The sequence below is a fragment of the Scophthalmus maximus genome, chromosome 12 (genome assembly GCF_022379125.1).
Source record: "Scophthalmus maximus strain ysfricsl-2021 chromosome 12, ASM2237912v1, whole genome shotgun sequence".
NCBI lineage: Eukaryota > Metazoa > Chordata > Actinopteri > Pleuronectiformes > Scophthalmidae > Scophthalmus > Scophthalmus maximus.
In genome coordinates this window covers 10710383-10726776 of record NC_061526.1, presented here as the reverse complement: position 1 = coordinate 10726776, position 16394 = coordinate 10710383, and the positions used below count along the sequence as shown (strand labels likewise).

At 39.9% G+C, this 16394-nt stretch overlaps 1 protein-coding gene across 1 annotated transcript in view; it reads left to right on the top strand.

Moving 5' to 3' along the window:
- Positions 1-16123, top strand: part of LOC118286605 (synapsin-3-like) — a 102276-nt gene extending 86153 nt beyond the window's left edge. Inside the window, exons 8-14 of the mRNA XM_035611167.2 lie at positions 1886-2028; positions 3843-3917; positions 4179-4281; positions 10428-10559; positions 11005-11023; positions 11152-11308; positions 11675-16123. Coding sequence (XP_035467060.1) covers positions 1886-2028; positions 3843-3917; positions 4179-4281; positions 10428-10559; positions 11005-11023; positions 11152-11308; positions 11675-11798 — 753 coding nt within the window. The 3' untranslated portion in view covers positions 11799-16123. The remainder of the gene's footprint in view (positions 1-1885; positions 2029-3842; positions 3918-4178; positions 4282-10427; positions 10560-11004; positions 11024-11151; positions 11309-11674) is intronic.
- Positions 16124-16394: the final 271 nt, after the last annotated feature.

Below are 16394 nucleotides of genomic sequence, written 5' to 3'. Positions count from 1 at the left end.
TGTTGTTGTTTCAGCTTCTGCTCGCTCTCCGTAAACGGGCAAGGTTCGCTTCTGTCACACGCAATGTGACAGAAGTGTGACAGAGAAGTGTACGCATTTACAATACCTTCCAAGGAACATAGGTACACATCCATGTCATTCACAAAGTAATACAACAGACAGTGAACAATGATACAGAGACAGAATGATATGTTCAAAATAACACTAAAATGACACAATGACTATAGAAACACAAACGACAACATTATCTTACTTTTGAAAGAGGAAATAACAACATTTTTCCCACAAAAAATGAAACACTGAATTCCTTAGCAATAAAAGCACACCTTTGATGCTTCTAATCCTTTTTAACTTTTAACTTTAACAAACTTTATTTGTGGCACTAAGCGAGTATACTTCCTATGTGTATGCCAGCGAGGAACAACCTCTGAAATAAGGTGCGTTCAAGTGTATTTACCAACAAGATAACATTATCTGCAAGTCAAATCCATCATAGTCGACAATGTAGTGACCATCAACTGGTCCCTATACCTTTTATCCAATATGGACGTCAGTCTACTTGAACAGAAATGTTTTTTAACAATTTGTTCTTCTGATTTTATTGGCTTGAAAACAGTAAATACATTTGATAGTCTGCCTTCTGACCTCATTTGAGAGACTAATGGGTTTTGTTGCAGTAGAAAAGCTTCATATGTGGGTTTCATGTTATTACCCATCAAAGAGGCAACATTGTTTATTTGACCACACTAACCATAAAAGTTGCTTGCCCGTCTTTCAAACCTTTAAACCTACTTTTATGGTTTTGGTACCATTCTCGCTCTTGCTGAGCGTTGCTTAATTTGTTTTCCTCCCGTCGGTTCCCTTGTTCATTTTTCGATGAGGGTTACGTAATTTTAAAAGCTCCTTGTGATTCTTTGTTCCACCCAAACAATTTGTATTTCTTTTTTCAGTGTTTTTTAGGATTTGATTGTGTGAAGTGCACATAAACTAAAACCTCATAAACATCGCTGTGTTCTACAAATCCAGACACTAAGGCATGCAGCTTATATGCAATCTAGCAGCCTATGGTATAGACAAAACTTACTAAATATTACAGAAACCTATATTTAAACTCATCGTCAGAAGACCAAAAAACAGAAAGAGACTTGTTTTTAATTTTTTCCATAATAGCACATCACTTGACCTGCAACTTCCTCTGTGAAGAACTGTGATGATACTGGTGACAGGGATCGTGATGAGTGATCGGAAGCTCTGGACAGAATCATCTTGCATCTTAGACACTGAGCTCTGATGTTCCACCGTACACTATAAATGCTGATGATGTGTTTTTCTTCCAAGATGCCCCATTTCCCATGACCTGATAGTAGAGTACACCTCATAAATCTGTGTTTAAAATAAGTTTAATATGCCACACAGAAGAGCACCGCCTACAGGAAACATCAGATTTGCACTGTTTGAAATCCCTGGGAACTGTAGTGAGGAAACCGTTGTATCCAAGATGAAGTGTAGATAGAGATGGAGTCACTCGTTCACTTTCTTTCCTATGCTGCTGTGTCATACCTCATTGTTACTTAACTTTCTAAAGGTTACAGTGAAAAATACCATTGAGTTTTATGTAAGAGCCATGTATGTATATGTTGATTTGTTGCTACTGCGTCATTTCCCCTCCATCTGTGTTGACAGTTTGCAGTCTGATTACTTAATGGGAGTGAAGTGATGTAGTTCAAAGCTACCCATGGTAATGTTTCCGTCCAGGGACTGTTCATTATCCTGCCTGTGTACAAGTGTTGAATTCCTGTGGGATTTTACTGCAAGCTGTCACTGCCAGCTCTGACGGCTCGCTTTGTAATAAGCCCGTCACTAACAAGTGTCGTCACTCCCACAGATCAAAGTTGAAAATCAACAGGACTTCCAGGACATCACCAGTGTGGTGGCACTCGTCGGGACCTACGTCACAACCGAGCCCTATGTCCAGTCCAAGTATGATATTCGCATCCAGAAGATCGGCAACAACTACAAGGCTTACATGTAAGACGTTTCACACCACCACACAAACACTCGACAGTAGACAAAGGTTCAAAGCAGCAGGGTTCAACAACATCAAAAATGTAGTGAAGCTGCTTGAACAGGTGATGTTTAAAGTATCTTTATCTCTTGTGGCCATTTTTGCATCAGAAATTGAGTTTTCTCAGAAACAGCATATAAACCCTGATTACATAGAGCACGACTCACTGATACAGACTTTTCATCTCAATATTTCCAGGAAAAATGAAGCTACAGGAACTAAACAAGAACTACATCTTTCTGTGTTTCCAGTGCATCTGAAGAAATGTGTAGATTAGATGTACACTAGTCCAATTATGGATTGAAAACGGAGGCCGGTGTGTCATTTTTAATCCCCCATCAGTACCATCCCCTGAGAAGGTTTAGGAACTAAAGCAAAGAGAGTATGTTTAGTCCATCATTCCTGGGGTTGAAACAGAGGAAAGGTTCCTGAGTTATTGAAAGAGTGCCTGGGGAAAAAGTAACTGTGGTAGCAACAGGCTGTAGATGTTGGTAAACTCTAAAATTAACCTTATTTAACCCGCCCTTAACCACAGATATGTCATTGAGATTAAGGCCAAGATAGGCAGCAATAAGAATGAGATGCAGGGGAAAAAACACAAATCAGTCACATAATCAGAACAGAACAATTGTTTTAGGGTAAGCTGCTCATGCAATGGTAGAAATACTTGTTTATTTATGTGCATGTTTACATATGAATCATATGTTTTTAGCAACAGGACGGCATCACAAATTGTGATTTTGGCTTTCTGTCACTTAAATCTACTTTGCATATCAGTGTGGGGAAACTGCCTACTGTAGACCTGGAACATTCACTTTGTTCGGGTGTATTTGACAACAAGGGGGTACAGTCGAGTTTTGCATCTTTTCTAGAATAAGTCTTTTGATGGAGCCTGCAGAGAAATCCAGGCAGTCTTAAAGAGAAATGACTAAACAGCAATGATAATAATATTGTCCATTCTGTGTGTCAGTTATTCTCATTGACTGTTATTTCATTATCTTTACACCATTGATTCCTAAAGTGGATACCATGACGCCCTGGGGAGCCTATGGTGCCACAAAATTAGTTTTATTTCCATTTTGCACTGTACATCTTTATTCAAACAACAAAACTGAACAAACAAATAATATAAAAATTTGGAATTACTTTCTCACAGACCCTCGTAAATGTGATCAGTCACCTGGGAAATCATTCTACTGTCTACTTCTACTTTTCAAAAATTGAAAAGGGTTGCAGTTTACAGCCTTCACAAGCGAGCACTCGTCAGTTAGTAATCAGAGTACAACACTTGGCTAAAGTGAAGTGAGCTCATCAAAAATGTATATTCAATAAGCTTTTATTATGAATATGTATTTCACAGAGTGATTTTTCTTTTCCAGGCTCTTTTCAGCAAAAGGTCATGGCCCCAGTCCTTCTCCAAACCCTCAAACCTACTTGGAAGCAAAAGGGCCTTTTTTCTGCAAATTCAGCAGAGCGTATAAAAACACAGAATATTAGTCAACAACACTCTAAACTTTCAAGATTCTGTATCTAAGAAATGATTTGCCCAAAAACAGAAGAAGAGAGTAACCAAGCCTTATCTCATCTCATTTCCCCTGGTCTCACCATGAAAACTAACAATGTTGGTAATAATGTTGGTGTGGATGGCAATCATCATCACTGACAGACTGAATTTTCTCCCATGAACTTTCCTGTTCAGCTACACAAGTAAAAGTTGTGAGTGACTAACCCTTGGTGGACTGTTGTCTCTTTCCTGATGGTCCTCTTTGATTCCCAGGAGAACGTCCATTTCTGGCAACTGGAAGGCGAACACAGGTTCGGCCATGATGGAACAGATCGCTATGACTGACCGGTGAGCAGTGACTTAGTAATATTTTGGGGAAATGCTTTTGTATATTTTAAACCTTCAAAGGTGTCTGTCTGTCTTTTTACCAAATTTTGCATATTCATAAACACAGACAATGCAGATGTCCTGAAAAAAAATCTTAAAGTTTTTTAATCGTGTTATAGTTCACGTTATTTGTAACTGGGAGTCCTGTGAGGTCAAACCCACCCTTCATGATATCTCCAGAGAATATTATGTCTTTTGGTTATTTGTGTCACTGTGTTCCAGATATCGCTTGTGGGTGGACTCCTGTGCTGAGATGTTTGGTGGCCTAGATATCTGTGCAGTGAAGGCTGTCCACGGAAAAGACGGCAAAGACTATATCATCGAGGTCAGTTTGTTTTCAGCATAACCCACAACCCAAGTCTGAGTCTAGATGTTGGTAATTTAAGGAGACAGTTTTCAGAAAAAAAGGGGCTGCAACTTGCAACCATTTCAGTGCAAACCTTACCTTGGATTCAGTGTTCCTTCCCCACTGATAACATGTCCATATCATTGTGAAAGTCAACAGGGAAGGGAGTAGCCAGATTTAATTGCACATGATCATCAGAGCCTTGAAAGAATGATTTGTCTGTAGACCAAACACAGGCGGCAGAATGAAAACAACATTAGGAGTTAACAGTTGACTCACTGTCTCTGATCACAGCCTGTTAATTTCAGGCCACTGGTAAAGTTTGACATTGGACTTGTAGCTCGCTGTTTACACACAAATAAAACTGCTGTGGCGTCCCCTGACATTGGAACGAACATGGCTGTAACGCAATTAACAATTCAACTCCCACAATGCACAAGCTAAATGTATGCTTTCTAGGTTTGTAATATCACATGATAAAGCTGCACTAATTGATAGTTTTATACGACCAATGGCTCAAACTTATGAGCCCACAGAGAATTATCATCCGCCAGCTGCTTACATAAAAAAAAAAAAATCTTAAAGATTATGTCGCACGATATCATGGTCTGTTCTTTGGGTGTAGCATAGACAGCATATGAATGGCTTACTCGTCTCTTCTGGATGTTGATCTTTTAAAACTGCATCAATTCAGTATTTTTGTGTATTACCAACTGGTAAGGTTTGATTTTAAGCAATTTGATAACAATTAGAAAACCATGAGCTTTTGGTATCAATCCTTCTTTGGTTATGAAGCTTCCTATTTTTTCAAGTGTTGTTTCAACAGTCATACAGTGGAAAAATTCATAATGGAAAAATTCAGACACCAATTTCTACACCTGCAGGAGCCTAAAATAGACCAGAATTAGAGTCAGGGGCATGAGCTCTCACTCTGCTGTCAGGATCTCCACTGGCACATAAAAATGCTCATGTATGTTTAGTCTTGCTGCATGGGGGTCTCTGCAGTGCAGGAAATCTGTAACTGAAATGGATGTCGTAGATGACGCGGTTTGAAAGACCAGCACAAAGGTGAACATTGCCATGAAAGTCCTCACACAGAGATAACTGACAATATATAGGGTCATTTCCCTCTAAGGATTATGTCTAGTAAAGAAGCAGGAAATAAAATATTATCTACAGTCAGTTTTGTTTTCAGAACAGCCTCCTGTGTCTTCATCTCTCAGGAAACAGCTCAGTTTGGGACGTGTCCATATCCATTTTTAGGCTGAGAACATGACATCACACATATCTCTATCTATGCCCTGGATGAGGTCAGTGGTGAGAAATTAAGCCCCCTTTATTTAAACTCAACCTATCTCGGGTAATATCTTCCAGCTCCCTAGAGATGTGTAGTCTTAGCGCTGGACTGTTTGGACAGAGAAACCGGTGACACAGTCGAGTAGCAATGTTCCCCGACAAGCCTCGTCCAGTCTATCTAGCCGGGTCTCTCTCTTCTTCGGTCCATCACAGTGAGAATTTGTTTTTCTTTTTTGTTCCCCACAAAGACTGTCCCTGATGAAAAGTAATGAGCTGCTCACAGGCACTTCATCAAACTTTTTACTGCATTAAGCAAACTCCGACTTTGTGGAGATTTTGTACAGTAGACGATGATGACATTATATCCCACAACATCACTGCAGAGCACGCACAGTCCTAATTTCAAATGGCATCACAGTATTGCACAACATGACAATACGACACAACACAAAAATAGAAAATTGAGAAATTATGATTACAGTATTTTCATACATTGCATACAAGTTAAAGTAAAAAAAACTTCTTCCACCACTGGTGATCTTTATCATAGTATGATTTATGATAAAACATGGCAGAGGTCACATTATTATTATTATTGTTATTATTACAACCCAGTCCTGCCTGTTGTCACATGTCAACGTGTCAACGCCCGTACAATAAAACAACACATCACTGCAACAGTCACATGGTCGGAAGGGCAACTGTGACAATTTGACACTTAACAGGAAGGAAATGTGTGGCCTTAAGATTAAGAGATAAATTAACATGCATTTTTGGTATCTTGACACAGGATATCAGCAAAAAGTGATAACACTGAGGAGGGATTTTTCAATGTCATGCAGCCTGTAAAAACGATGATTAACCCTCCTGACCACATGATAAAAAAATGAAGGATCAGAGACGACACACATGGTTTGACATAATTTCATTTTAAAAACAACAGCTGAATGATACCGAGACAAGATACAGTATATAGAGTTAAAGAATAACCAGCATACGGAATCATATAAACTCAAAAAGGTTTGAGTGAATCATAAAAATCATTAAGATGGGCAAGAGGGAGGAGTATTGCGTCTTAAAGCTCAAGTTGATTTCCCAGGGAAACGGCATCCCATGCCCATCACTTTACCACAACTGCACCATCATTTTCAATGAGCACATGTCATATGAAGCCTCCCATATAGTGGAGTACATTGTCCAGACAGAACACTGTGCAGCTCAATAAAATTGCAGAAAAACACCTCTGTTCAACTGCCGAAAAGGCCAGTGGCAGCTCTAGTCTTCTGCAAGATGACTCTGTTTCTTCTTCTGCAAGATGACCCCAATAAATCAGCAGGGTGGATCCCAGCCCTGCTTGCCACCACACCGTTTGAAGTGGAGCCTGGTGGTCGTTCACCAGGCCTTTGCTCAGCCCCCTGTGGTAATGACTCAACTGGAACAAAACACTGTGCCACGCCCTACCTTGCCGCCAATCCTAGCCAAGAAGCTTGCTACACGCAGAAATGGAAGGGCTTTAAAGGGTTCTCTGCTATGGATATGTGGTTCTGTGTAGAACCATGTGAACCCAGTGGGTGAGATCTCAAACTGCTCTTGCACAATAAAACACAGTGTGGATTTGACATATCTTTTATTTATTCATTTATCTCAATTCTCATAACGATCAAGATTGCAAAAAATAATCTGGTCCCAGTGAACATTTACATTTTTCCCTGCTGTTTTGTGTTTCCATATGAAACATGATTTTGACATAAGATTCAACATCAGGAGACCCTTTTTTAGACCTGGGTGGAGGATGACTTTGCTAGGTCTCACCCAAATATCATGTTTGGTATGTTCAAACATCTATGTGAGTGATTAGTGTCGGTATAGAGCAATATTCTGCATTATACAATTTGGCTTAAATGGTTCTCTAATTTATCATTCACTTAGCTCCTCCTTACTTACTGTTTCTATACCTGTAAACCTTTCTGTTCTCATATAGGCACATACTGTACGATAGTATAGGCAGATAGTATAGACATTGAAATTCTTCGTAATTTTGAAAAAATCAGACCTTCACACAGATGCAGACAAAAGCATAATGTCTCATTTCTAGTCAGCAACCATCAATTTTGTAGGCTACGAGGAATAACGCACTGTAGCTGGCAGATTTTCTCTGCTGTAAGTTCATTCAGCTAACATTAGCTCCATGAGAATATCTGTGGAAGCGATTAAATAATTCTTCCTGCTGACTTGTTTCTAACCAGAATTCATGGCAGAGGGCTATTGAATATGCGGGCTACACGCAGGCTGTGTGAAGGAGGGTGCGATTGTAGACACAGTCACGATATAGTGCCAAAACACTAAGGCTTAAACTAACATCTTTTAGGCACACAAAAAACACATTCTCACCAGTCTATGATCCATGTATAAGACTTAAATATGAGCTCAAATATTTGACAATGTTTGGGTGTTAAAGTTTAAGTCAATGCTTTCCAAATCTTGACATCTGAGGATATCACCTTGAGCATTTAGATGGGCATTTTCCACTATTTTTAACATTTTGTCGACTAGAAAAACAATCAGTTAAAAGAAAGGAAAAAAAGGCAAAATAATTGATAATGAAAATAACCATTTGTTGCAGCCCAGGTGGTTCTGCAGGACCCCAAAATGTTCCCAATGGTGTTAAACAAGCCGAGGCCCAAGAACAGCTGGCGGTGTATGGATATTTTACATATTATGAAACCACAACACGCCACCTTGATTTGTGCGATTTGGGTTGAATTCCCTTTCTGAGAGACAAATAAAATTTAATATAGCTGATGCCGCTTATAAAAACAGCTTCAACCACAAAAAAGGGAAAAGGCATTTAGTGAGCTGGCACATTGTTTCTTTGGAATGGGAGCTCTGCACACTCTCTGCAGCGTGATTGGGCTCTGCTTGTCGTACACTGTGTACAAGAGGATCGGCACATGCATGCATGCCTTGCACTTTGTTTACAGCCTGTGGCTGGGGTGCGGTGCAGCAGCCTCATCCAACGCTCCAGGCATCTGCATTCAAACCAGCAGTACCAGCAGCCACACTCCTCTGCCCTGTTTGTTTTGGTCCTTAGGGAGGAGGACGGCGGGTCTCCTCATGTGCTCTGTGGTTCTGCAGTACACGTGTATGAGCATGTGAGCTCGAGTGATGGGATAGTTGGATGTTTTTTTTCGTTGAGGTTAATTATTTGTGGAGCAAAATGTGGTCTGTGACCAAGTCATGCCCAGGGTACATAGTATTTAGCGATGGAGTCACATTTTATCTGCTAGTCAAAGGAAAAACTCTAATCTTGCCTTTTGCCAGAAAATTGGAAGTTTAAAAGACCTGTACTGAAATATGCGATTTGATTTAATCTCCATGTTTAAATAGAGAATATTTCAGTCATTTTCAATTTTTTTGTCAACTGAGTATTGGTGAACCTCAAGGCTCCGCCCTTGGCCCCCTTCTTTTTTCTATACACATGCTGTCTTTTGGCCAGGTTATTCAAAGTCATGATATTTTTTAACCATTTATATGTGGCAACACTCAGCTATACATTCTGTTAAAACCCACAGACCCGAGCAGCCCAGCAAATCTCACAACCGGCCATCACTGATGTGGGCTGTCCCACATCAGTGATGACAAGGTTGAGCTCCTCCTGTTTGGTCCCCCAAAGTCCCCCAGCCCTTTTGGTGCTAATCTTTTCAGTTTGCCATATTGTTTTAGCAAGATGCTAGAATGGTTAGATATTTCTAACCTCTGTTTTGATGCCCAATTCAAGAATGTAGTTCAGTCCTGTTTCATTCACCTCAAGACACCTCTGTTAAATTAAGTAATGTCTAATTAACAGCTGATTTTTTTAAAAGTTTTATTTCTTCTCACTTTTGCTTATTGCCAGTACAAAAAGGAATGACCACATCACTGTGGTTGCCTCTCTACAATGGCTCCCTGTTAAATTTTGTATTGGTTTTAAAATATTATGGCTCACTTTTGAAATATCTTTCAGATTTTTTAGACTTGGTGTATGCCCTCTCGGCCACTGAGATCCATGGATGGAGCCCAGCTGGTTAATTCCACATCACAGCTTGTAACAAATGATGGCATTTGCTTTCAGAGCCCCCACATTATGGAACATATTGCCCATTGACCTTACAGTCCAAATCTCTAGCTTCTTTAAAATCTTTCTTAAATACTTTATATTTAATTTTTTCAGCTCTTACTAATGGTTGACATTTGTTCTTATTTACACTGACTAATCCTATTTATCTTACTTTTACTTGATTCGTGTGATTTATTATCAGAGCCGGCTGAGAAGCTGAAGAGGTATGAATTTTCTAAAAGAATAAAAACTGAGAAAAAGTTTGTCGTCTACTCTCCTTCTACAGGTTCTCAAAGCCCTGATAAAAACCCGATAGCCATCTCCTGTAGTTGTAGCAGGGTGTAGTAGAACAGATCAAAGAGAAGACACTTTCTGAGGAGTATCGGAGTGCATGGGAACCACCCGAAGAGTCAGTGTCATGCTCAGTGCATCCGGCGATAAATTGTGTGCAAAGTGTTGTGTAGCCTATAGTTTACTGTGAGGAACATGGGCTGTATATGTGATCCCTGTAAAATGACTCATCACTGCTGGCGAAATACCACCAAGTCCATTATCACTGACATCATTTGGAGGCTTGAACACGGCTGATCTTCAAGATAAGACACACAACAGTGCCATCTAGTGGATAGATTTGAAGGTTTAAATTTAGTGGTGACATACAGTCTATGGGTGACATGCATTCAGATCAAAGAGCTTACTTGGAGGCGTTCCGGCTGCTTTTCTGTCCCTGCAGGTGATGGACAGCTCTATGCCTCTGATTGGTGAACACGTGGAGGAAGATAAACAGCTGATCACAGAGCTGGTCATCAACAAGATGGCCCAAGTGCTGCTGGGAGTTTCCACATCTCAGCCTTCCTCTGTAAAGGTACAACACTACATTGCTGTTAGACATCGCAATTTACATACTTGTGCTCTTAGGCTGACTATATTGAAATTGTAATACTTTTATTCCAGCAAAAATTATCTTAAAATGTGGATGGGCAAACAGTATATAGATATTCCTGTTGGGTCTTTGTTTTTGATGTGTTGGAGTGTAAGTTAGGTGTAGCTACCATCATTATTACTTCTGTAAATGTTGCTGCCACCATTTTAAATCTTTTTTTTTAACTTTAACTACTACTATTACTCCACCACCACCTCTTATTTTAATGATCCATTATTGGCATTAAATACGTTGGAATAAATTATAGTACAAGCTGTACAAGTAAAAGCATAACTAAAGTGTTTTGTTTGACATAACACATGTGCAACATTTGAATCCTCCTCCACTGTGTTAACATGCTTCACTTTGTTTTTCTCTGTATCAACAGACCACACAGCCCTGGCGAGGTAAGACAACACTTCAGTACTTCTACAGTTTGCTTCTGGAGTGTTGTAGTGTAGTAAAACCAACCGATGTACATGTAATGTGTGTGTGTGTGTGTGTGTGTGTGTGTGTGTGTGTGTGTTTACTGCAGGTGGACCCCGCTCTTCTTCCGCCTCTCCGTCCTCGTCAGCCCAGGGGTCACCTCAGCGAGCCCGCTCAGCCTCCACCTCGCCCAGCCAGGCCTTCCAGCCCGGTCCCATCCCCGTCTCCTCTGGGCCTGGGGCTCAGAAGCAGTCACCACAGCTAAAGTGAATCCAGACTAAAGTTCCACTGTTGTCACAGCACTATGAATGTTTAGATGTGCCAATAACTTTTATCTACCTTGTATTTTAAGTAAAACAAAAATATATAAATGATATTGTTCTTGTCATTTAGGAAAGATTCACCTTAAAAATGTTGATTTATTTATTCTTATTAATGTTTCACCAAACCAAGTGAAAATAGTGCCCCATGCCGCTGCTAGGTGGAGACACAGAGTCAGACGATACACTTCAGTCTGTTTTTTAAGCACTTGATTGAAGATAAAACCATTTAGAATTTGGTCTGAATGAAGTAAAAGTCACATTCACCATTACGTCTTTTAACTAAACTACTCTTCCGTTTTTTCTGCACAGCAAATCCCAGTCACTGACCAACACTTTCACAGAGACACTACGGGGAAACGTGAACGACGATGAGGCCAAAGCCGAGACCATCCGCAGCCTCCGGCAGTCTTTCGCCAGCCTCTTCTCCGACTAAAAACTTTGCCGGGATCTTCCTTGTCATGTCAGTCGTCAGGTGTGATTTAAAAAAACAAAAAGAAAAAAAAACCTGACTGGTAAATCTATAATGGAGTCTCTTTACTCCTCCTCTTCCGAGCTTCAGCTTCCTGTTCTTTCTCCATGTATGTGAAGTTTAACACCTGGTGCGACCCGCTATCCTCGAATCAACAATACGTTTATCACTAGATAGGCCAATGGATTATAGATGAAGTCTCAGATGAAGGTCACCAAGGTGATGCGTGATGCTGTCTAACTTTAAAAGTTGACAAATTTGTATTTGTCCTTCTTACAGTAGATATTAAGAGATGTGGTGCAGAACTAAATCAAGCCCCATTTTTATGTCCTCTTTTCTGTTCAGTTAAGAATATATAAACACATAAACAGTGTGTCCATATAAGCATCAGTTCAGTCTCTATTTTGTTGATTTTTTTCCCAGCATGCGACCGAAACTGTCTCCTTATACCCATTATTCCTTGTCTTTTTATTCAACCAATACTGCAGGGTTCAAGTTGGGGGACTGAGACATGTTTAAGAAATGTTGATGCTGTAGTTTGGTTTGTTTCAAGTTGAAGTGCAGTTTAAAACAGTAGAAATCTGGGAATCCCCATAGAATTCATATCAGCAGGCAGCTAATGACAGTTTGGCCTATCTAGTGATAAATGATTACAGTAAAAAAACAACAGGATCTAGCTGGTACTGCTTTTGATATAGTCATTGTTCTCCATTTGTTTGTCCAGTCAGTGAAACTGTTTGGTGTGTCTCATGTTTAATTTATTGAATGTATTTATTTGAAATTTTTTTCATGACTTTGATTGACGCGCATCTTCCAAAACTGTCTTTGCAGGCGTCCAGAGCAATATTGTTATCTGAATCTGTTGCAGTTAGCTCATGAGAAAATGAACGGAATCCGCACGGTTCACCAGCGATCTTTCAAGCGTCTTGCCAGCAGCCAGATTTCTCAGACATCCCTGTGCTGTAGACACATGTTGGCTTACGTAGTGACTCCTCTACCTTGGCCTAAAATCTACCAAAGTGCTTTTAATAATACAGTAGAAAAAAAAACAACCTCTGCACACGGTCAAGAAAACAATCAGACAGCGAACCAACCGTTGAACTTGTGATTTCACAAGGTGCAAATGCTGTACTGGCTCACAGCCATCGTCTTCCATCACAGCTCGGATCTTCCCCTCCAGTCGTTCCTTTTCTTGATGTTTCAAGCTTTCTGAGCAGCACTCAGGAGTGTCTATGTGGGGGATAAAAAAAATTTAAAAAATAACTGATGTGTTTAAAGGCGAACGGTGAGGGCGTAATATTTGACATTCAATGTGCTGAAGTATCCACTCAGACAGAAACGGTTTGGGCGTGTAACACTGCATCTTATGTCTTAATTCTCCTTCATTCTCTACAACCAATGTCGGCTGGGGTGGCAAATCATTTACCATCAGCATTTTTTTTAGCTTTTGGTCTCACGGGGTGTGTTATAGGTGGGAAAGGGAAAGGGAATTCCCTTTCAAAAATGTGTTTACACTATATTGTAGCCTTCAATGATTTCTTTTTTAGTCATTCGTGTTTAATGACAAAGATCCATTGTGACATCTGTAGACAATATTTGTTTGATAATAACCTTGTCTTTCCTGTGAATTTTAACGCGAAAGGAGAGTTGTTTCGGTTACTTATAATTAGCACCAAATTTCATCTTTTAAAGGAAAAGTTAATATGTAAAATTACGAGAACCCATTAATTTAATAGTAAGCAAGGTTATTTCTCCCCAAAAAACATGTTCTGCAAACCTTGGTGCAACACTTGCATCCAGAAGAGGATTGACTGTACATGTTGCTTTTCATGCAGAGCACAAACACAACTTAACAATCTATCAATTGGTAGCTTTGCAGGAAATTATCAAGAATTCTGGTAGTTGGCTCCATAATTATCTGTGCTACAAACTGAATTAGCCTACATATGTTTGTTTTCCCCCTCCTATTTGATTCAGAGGGACCTGGACAAATAAAAGAAAATGATGGACTGTAGTGTGTACGAAGAGGACATTCAAGTATCTGTGAGCAGTACACAGTAGTTTAAATGGACCTGTCATTACTCCAATATGTTTTTATTGTTACTTTCATAATTCTTGTACTAATGATAACAATAATAGTTATCATTTTAAGAAAAAAATCTATTCAAATGCATGAAGCTGTACAAAATCTATAGTGTGTGGGTGTGGGTGTATATGTGTGTGTCAAGTTGCAGATTTTCGATTCTGATGATCACCCAAAAAAACTGTCCATCTTTGCAATAATCATGTTAATAATATCCATTTACCCCATTTTTATTCAAAGCTTGACACCTTACGAGAAGCTCTTTTTTTTAACAAGCTATTTTTGGGGGGTGGGGTGGATTGCCTTCCAATCTCACTAGCATTAACGTAGAATTACAACAACTGTACTAAGAAGTGGTCAGGATTTTAGTTTAGTTTCTTCTCCAAACAGTTGCTCCGGAGCAAAAAACGGTACGATTGGCTGCATTTATCATCGGTTGTTCGTCTAGTTGCTAAGTCAAATTCCTGCGTTGATGTTGCTACACCGGTTCAGCTTTCTGTTCTCGCAAAGAACTGTAACCAAATATATGTTTCACTTTTTGAACGAGTATTCATCATGGATGCAATTCACTGCATGATTGAAAACTACAATAATAATGAGTCCCTTCCTTACACGTCAGCTGTGTGTTTTTGATTTGAATGGTTAGGAAACGACCAGTTGACTGCTCTAGAGATGTTTTTATGGCAATTTGAGTTTACTGAATCTGTTTTGTGTTTTCGTTCCTTCCAGCCAGTCATAGATTGTGATAACTCTCCCTCCAAGGATTGTTTGGAAAAGAGATAATGCAGTGTCTTGTCCCTGAGCACTTTTGCAAGCGCCTTTGGTACGCCTCTGTCAAAATGGACCAAAACTAGCATTTTATTTTGAGACCCCCTGACGGTCGTATCTGTCTTTGTTGTAAAGATGCCCGCCACTTGATATGTTTGACCGCAGTGTGATAAGCCATAAACGAAAACCTGTGAGGATTCCCTGTCCTCCGTGTGCCACGCAATAATGGCTGTGACATCGCTGATGAACTCCGACCACTGTGTCTGTTACCTTTAAAGACATGAGGTGGCCCGTCCGGCACTACGGAGGCACGCAGCAGCAGCAGCAGCGACGGATTTTCAATTGAAAATCAAGAGAAATCGTACCTCACAGTTGAATTACCAAGTACATCTGTCTGGATGAAAGATTAACTCTGATGTCAGGTATATCTCAGTTTTTACTGCACTTTTGGTAAAAAAAATTCAGTTTAGGATCTAGTCGATGCCATACACACACATATATATATACTGTACTCATGCTTATGTGTTAGGTCAGATCATAATCAGTGACCAGATGTCAGATGATTTAAGCTTCTCACAAGTGTATATTAGCTTGATTTTTTTCTTTTTTTATTTAGCAACAGACAAAATATCTCACCCACTAACTTAACACACATGATATATTCTTGGATTTGACCCAATTTGAACTGAGCTGCAAAAGTCTACCAGTAACTACTTCGAGTTCGGCAGTGCTCTGCAGGAACTGACTGTAGAGTGGTAGTACCGGGAAGTGAGCGGTGTTTTCGATCGTAACCAAGAGCGCATCAGTGCCAGGAGACATTTCTTTGATACATGGGCTGTAGAAAAACACTAATGTGGCGCGTGTGATGTCAACCTGAGGAAAACAGTCTAGATTTCCTGCAACATCCAAGAGCATTTGCGTTTATAAACTGACAAAGTATAGAGCTTCTCACTCACTCCCAAAACATAACTTTTTTTTTTAAAGTAATCAATAATAATTAATAACCAGAATTGAACATATGCAGCCTCAGAGATTCGCCATTACTACAGCTCATACTGCGAGGAAACCAAGTCCACTTTGAATATGGTATTTGACGTTGCACAGGTTTAGTGGCCGTTTGTTCATGTCCACCGTGTCCCTCCCTCTCTGCTGAATGGTGGGTGGTATTGTGTGATACTCTAAGTGTGTCGATGTTCTGTATATTGGTGTAAATGTGGCATGAGAACAGACCCCCCCCCCCCCCCCCTGTGTGCCTCAGGTGTGTACATTTGGTCGTCATGTGATCTTAATGTCTGGCTGCTTATTTGTGAGAAGTGTGATGCATCTCATGTGTTTCTGTAATTTATTGGTATTAAGATTATTTTCCCTTTTTCTGTACTTTTGTTCTTTTGTCTGGGAAAAAAAAATTCTGTTATTAAAACTAACAACTTTTATTACACCTGTGCCTGCGCATTCCACTTTGTACCAGTCATCCGCAGATTTTAATGTTTTTTCTCCATTTATGGTCACTTAAAGAGAAAGTCCTGGCCCTCACTCTACCTTTAACAGTTCCTGTCTGCAACACGCAACTTTGAGAAAATGTACTGATAATCCCTGAATCCCTTCATCTTGGATTACTGCTGATTTTTATACCTCTTGGCATGAAACCCGGGGTGTTAAAAAGCCAACTGGCAACACAAGGCCACAGAGAGGTATGGAAATCAGCAGTA